This window comes from Cynocephalus volans, chromosome X, assembly GCF_027409185.1.
Source record: "Cynocephalus volans isolate mCynVol1 chromosome X, mCynVol1.pri, whole genome shotgun sequence".
In the NCBI taxonomy this organism is placed as follows: Eukaryota; Metazoa; Chordata; class Mammalia; order Dermoptera; family Cynocephalidae; genus Cynocephalus; species Cynocephalus volans.
Genome location: NC_084478.1, coordinates 117,301,136 through 117,307,135, shown reverse-complemented (window position 1 = coordinate 117,307,135; position 6,000 = coordinate 117,301,136). Strand labels below are relative to the sequence as shown.

Sequence of the window (6,000 nt, the reverse complement as noted above, 5' to 3'; positions counted from 1 at the left end):
AAGTTTCTGCATCTGAGTAATCAGTATATGGGGATTCATTATATTGTTCTCTATACATTTGTGTATTTTTAAAAATTAAAACAAAAAGAGATAACAAAAAAAGACAAGACAAATGCAAAGAACCCATGGGGAAAAATGATTCTCAAGGGATATAAAACAGGCATTTATAAAAAAGGAGATGCAATAAACATTTGAAAAGATATTCAGCCTTACTGGTAATCAGGGTTATGCAAATTAAAACAATAAGGAGATACTATTTTTATCCAAAAGACTGGCAAAAAGTTAAAAGATTGGGAACATCTAGTACTGTGAATGTGGCAAAATAACTGGCTGTTGCTGTAAAGGCAAATCACCTCCATCTTACAGTATTTATTAAGATTAAACCACACACATGCTATTAGACACAGCAGTCCCACTTTTGGCAATTTATCCCATAGTAATAATAGTACTAGAAACTAATAGCCTGTACATGAGGGTGTCTGAGGCAGTACTTTTTGTATTGTCGAGAAATAAAAACAATTGAAGACAACCTAAATTATCACAGAGGAATGGTCAAATAAATTATGGTTCATCCATACCATGGAACATCATATTTTTTAAATTAATCTTTTTTCTATAATCAGCATATGTTTATAGTACAACAGTTAGAAAATACAGACAAGAAAAAAAGGAAAAAATTCATAATCCCAGACCAAGAGATGCTATCAATATGAAGTGTTTTTCATTGTGGGTACATTTGGATGGATGGATGCATATATATGCATGTGTATGCACGCATATGTATGTATATATGCACACACATATGCTTGTTTTTCCCCCCCAAAAAGTCTCACACGTTACACAGTATGTTGTAACCTCTTGTGTTTCCTTAATTCCCTCATGAATATTTTTCCACATCAATTTTCATCTACAAGCATGGCCTTTAAGAACTGCATAGTATTTCATTTTATGGATACTCCATAACTTAACCAATCTCCTATTTGGCGGTATCTAAGTGAATCCGATTTCTTCTTTTATAAACAGCCTCCCTGCACACTTGTAAGGAGACAGTTTGCCATCCACCTTCTAAAAAGTTCTGGATGCTTCTGGAAGAATTTGAGGCCGAGTAGTCAGAACGCTCTCTTATCACGCGAGTCTGCTATCTTCCCAGATAACAAAACTAGTCATTAGAACTTGAAAGACTTGTCTTATCCTGCCCGTTAGTCATGCAGCCTAAGTGGGACTTGCTTCCAGAAATCTCGTACACCCGCTCCCTCCTCTTGCCTCACTCCTGCCCCTCCCCCGGCGCCCCCTTCCCCCACCCCCCGGCGCTTTCCCGCTCGGCAGCCTGGCCTATGGCAAACGCCAAGAATTAATTAGGGGCGGGGATCAAGGAGCGGTTCTCAGGAGGTCGCCATATTTCTGTACGGCCCTGAGGCAGCCTCGGCAGTCGGTGGGTCGGGAGAGGTGCTGACAGGGCGGGGCCGCCGCTCCGCTCGGCCGGCCTCACCCCTCCCGCCCGGGACAGGTGGCTGGAGCGCGCCCCGCCTCCGCCAGCTGCGAGTGGGAGCGAGGGAGGGCCAGTCCGGGACGCCGCCGCCAGCTGCGAGTGGGAGTGAGTGAGGACTGGTCCGCGACGGCCGGGCGAGGGGTCCGGCGGCAGCAAATGAGTATCGTGGCGGCCAAAAAAATGCTCCTGTACCGAGGGGCCCCGGCGGGCCCTGGCGCGCCGGGCTGCGGGCTGGCCCGGCCGGGGGGCGGCCCTCAGGCCTTCGGGATCCGCCTGAGCACGGTAGGTCGGGGGCACGAGGGGGCGGACGCGCGCTCGGGCCCTGGGGCTGCGGGGGGCGCGCGGGGAGGGCCCGGTGGGCCGAGGCCTCACGCGGGACGGGACCTTCTCTCGCCCCCAGATGAGCCCCCGCTACCTACAGAGCAACTCCAGCAGCCACACGCGACCCTTCAGTGCCATCGCGGAGCTGCTAGGTGAGTGGCGAGGGCGGGCCCGGCCGCGGTCGCCCGAGGCAGCGGTGCCAGCGTGGTGCCGCGGACGCGAGAGGAATGTGCCGAGCCGCGTCGGGCGGGCCGGGGCTGGGGTCGGGGCCTCGAGACCGGCCCCGGCTCGGCAGGCGGAGAAGGGGGGACGACTCTCTCGCAGGGGACGGGGTTCCGCGAATAACGCTGAGGAAACAAGGTGTGTCCGAAGGGTTAAGACTCCCGTGTAGTTTTTCTCTCCGGCTCTTGATGTTCCGGGCGCTTTAGGATAGCTCAGTTAATAATCAGAAGGAGATGCTTAAAAACATCGGGCCTCGAGGCAAGTGGGTTCCATAGGGGCTGGTGACTTACGGAGGACGCCAAGCTGGCAAAGGAGCATTGCAGAGGAACGGGTAGGGTCATGGGGAAAGGTCTGGAAAACGGAGTTTTTTAACTTTTGATACACGAACGTCTAGGAATGATGGGACATCTCTTAAGAGATGACACGAGTGCATTTGGCTCCCTGTGACTGCGGAGGGCTGGGTCCGTGGTCCACGAGCGCCCTCACACCGCTGGAATGAATACTGAGGACTTAACCTCTCGCTCTACCGGTGTTTGCTTTTAAAGCGTTTTCGGTTGATCCTTTGAAGCCCTGTATACCAGTTTTTGCAGCAGTGTGCTAAATACTGTGTGAAAAGCGAAGGAGAAAAGCAGTCTTGCACAAAGTGCGCCAGTATACACAGCACGTTATAACTGCTTCGAAAATTGAAAGACGGGAGAGAGATTTATGGGGCAAGGTATCTCAAAACAAAATCTTGAAAATGGTTTCAAAGCTCTCCAGATGAGCCCCAACCTCCGTTTAATCTGTCGCGGTGGCCATGCCCTGAGAGTTTGGGCAAGAAGTCTGTGGGCAGCAGGAGACAGTCGGGAGAGTTATTTGTAAGGGTGGTAGAGAATTTTGATGATTAATTTGACTTTAACACCTAGTGTTTTACAATATGTATGACTTAATTAGAAGGCACAGGAAAAAAGTGGCATTGATGTGTTTTGAGTGCTAGAGAACAGGGTTTGTATCTTTAAGATTTGGCACTGTACCTCAAGTCAACCTCTGCAGAGTGGAATAAGATCTCTGTGCATGTAACTTACCAAAAAAGACAAAAAGAGGGAAAATTAACAATTTACGTAATGGGAGATGGGAAACATATGTGTTGTTCCCTCACAATTGCACTATGCAAAGCCATCTGTATCCATGGTGTAGTGTGCGTACTGTACTTCATAGGTGATTTAATGAATTTTCAGTTTATAATTTTGAATATATATGATTTTTGTCTTAAGCATTAACTTAAAGGACCTAAGCCTGGTCCAAGAAATCCAGTGTGAGTATGAGTATGTATGTATGTTATACACATACCCATACCTGCATGTATACATATATGCAAACAGATTTAAAAACTAAATCACAACTATTTGTGATAATAATAATAATAGGAAAAAAGGAGAACAGAATGATAGCTGGTAATGCAAATCATTTCATTTTGGATTTTCCTTGAACAGTTTTCTCCACTTATGTATTAATTTTCTAATGAATCTTTCATTCAACAAATATTTATTGAGCACCCACTGTGCGCAAGGCCACTGTGGTACATACAAAAATGAATACAACACAGATTTACTCTTCTAGTATGGGAGATAGAACATGCAGAGAAGGTTTATGCTTTGTATAACAACAAAAAAGAAAGTGATATAACAGAAAAGATATACACAAGTGCTGTGGGAGTTCAGAGGAAGGAGGAATGACTTCCAGTTTATCAGGAAGAGGAGGGTTAGGAAAGGCTTTGTGGAGGAGGGGACACTCGAGCTGAGATTTGAAGGACTGGGACATGTGGAAATGGGGAGGAGAGGGTATTCCAGGCAAAAGGAAAAATTTCATGAACAAAGACATGAAGAATACTGAGTTACTGAGTTTAATTAGAGCATAGAGTTCACAAATAGTAAATAACAGTAGGTCCTTAGAGAGTTTACAAAGAGCTTTCACAAATACCTTTTTAACTTTACTCTTTGAGGTAAACAGTATTTTTTTTTTTTCATCCTACAGATGAGGAAACAGGTTCAGAAAATTTAATTGACTTTTCCATTACATGTCTAGTAAGTAGCAAATCCAGGATTCAAACAGAGGTCTTTTTACTCCAAGTACCAAGTAGGAAATGAGGTTAGAAAGGTGAGCTGGGACCAGGATGTGACTGGGAGGCTCCAGTATTTGGCCTTTTAGTCTGAAATCTTCTAAGCAGGGGAATGTCATGATCAGAGCTGTGCTTAAGAAAAGTTGATCTTGCAGCAGTGTATAAAATGGATTGGAGAAGAGTGAGCTATGGATTTGAAAGACTAGTTAAGAGATTATTGCAGTAATTCAGATTAGAGGAAATAAACTCTGTAAGAGAATGACAATGGGGACAGAAAAAGCAAGATGTGAGTGAGAGAGCCCAGAGATGTATAGGGCAAGGAAGAGGGAGGGTTAAAAATTGACTTCTGAATTTTAAACTTATGGTCATTTGAATGCTGACACTGTGTGTATGGAACAGAGGAAGAACAGGCTGGTGACAGAAGGGGATGATCTTACCTTTAGATACTTGCAGGATGTCTCTAGGGCAATATCTCTGCCTTGGTGACCTTGCATAGGCCATCCTCCTGGAGCAAGAGAGGATGGGAGCTTCATGATCCTACTGAAACATTAAGGGATAGGAACAGGAAAGATTTCACTCATTGTCCTACCTGTTCACAGGCCAGGTGAGCCAGGCTATGGGAGAAGATAGATTACCTGGGATCTGATAGCATATACTACATGTTGGTAAATTTTTGGAAGGTTAAGCAGCAGAAGTAAGATTGAAACCAGCCATCAGATTGGTGCCTTATATAAATTATAAGTTCATTTGTCTAGGCTGATATTGTTATTATTATTATTATTATTATTTCATTTGGTGAGGTCGAGCAAAAGACCAGGTAAAACCAAAAGTAAGTGCAAAGTTGTGCTTGCTGGGGCTGCGCAGCCCACCCATCTTTCTTTCCCTGCTGCTCCAGCTGACCCTGGCATACTGTGTGCCCCGCCCCCACCCACCATATTCCATGAGCTTCCAGCCAAAGGTGTAAAATGTCTAGCTGTTTCTGGCAGTTACCTTGAAACTCCTGAAGTGCCTGTGTTAAAATTCTTTGGTGTGTACCTGTAAAAAAAGTACCCAGTAAAGTTTGGGCAAAACTTGTAGTAAAGAGGAAAAGAGTTAAAGTGATTTTGCAAGAGGTCTGCAGTCTGGTTCACTGAATGTAGTGTTGTATAAATATATAATTGGAATTGATATTTGTTATGTGTTTGAATTGTGAATGTTCATAAGGTATTAGAAAAAATTCTTCTATGTGCAAAGTTTTCAACGTATATATGATGTCCAGTTGATTGACAAATTATATCAGTCTCAATGGCTTTGGCTGTCTGCCAACAGGAGTGACTGACAAGTCCCAACACAATTCATAGCGTGCTTGCCTAGTAAAGTTCTTGAAACAATGTAGGCAGCTATACAATGCTGAATCTTTCTGTCAGTTAAAGAAAAAAAACCCCAAAACCAAACAAACAAACAAAAAAACTGCTGCCTCTTACAAAGCAAAAAACTATATTTCTGATAAAGCTGCCATTGCATGCCAAACTTGTAACTCCTGCCAAAAGTTAGTTCACTTGTCTTGCCATATTACATGGGCTAAGGACCCATCTGGTCCTTAAAAATTGACTCTATCAGACCTCTTAACCCCCTTCTGGGGCTACTGGTGATGCCTTACTGCTGGTAAGACTTTTTCAGGTTACAGTCAGTGACAGTTTTATCAACGACTTTGGTAGCATTATTGTGGCCCTTGAAATTAATCTGTGCCTTGTTTTGTTTGATGGACGTTCCACACATCCAAGTGGTTGTAACTGATACTATTAACTGTATTGTAAAAATGGGTGTTTTGAATCTGTGTAATACTTCTCTTGACTATAAGGGATGTTCCCAGTGGAGAAATGCCACTATT

General features: G+C 44.3%; 1 protein-coding gene across 2 annotated transcripts in view; it reads left to right on the top strand.

Annotated features, from left to right (window-relative positions):
* The first annotated feature begins 1,417 nt into the window (after nucleotides 1-1,417).
* MORC4 (MORC family CW-type zinc finger 4) overlaps nucleotides 1,418-6,000 on the top strand; it is a 56,684-nt gene continuing 52,101 nt past the window's right edge. For both annotated transcript variants that reach the window (XM_063083398.1, XM_063083397.1), the window contains exons 1-2: nucleotides 1,418-1,771; nucleotides 1,890-1,962. In XM_063083398.1, coding sequence (XP_062939468.1) covers nucleotides 1,646-1,771; nucleotides 1,890-1,962 — 199 coding nt within the window. In that variant the 5' untranslated portion in view covers nucleotides 1,418-1,645. The remainder of the gene's footprint in view (nucleotides 1,772-1,889; nucleotides 1,963-6,000) is intronic.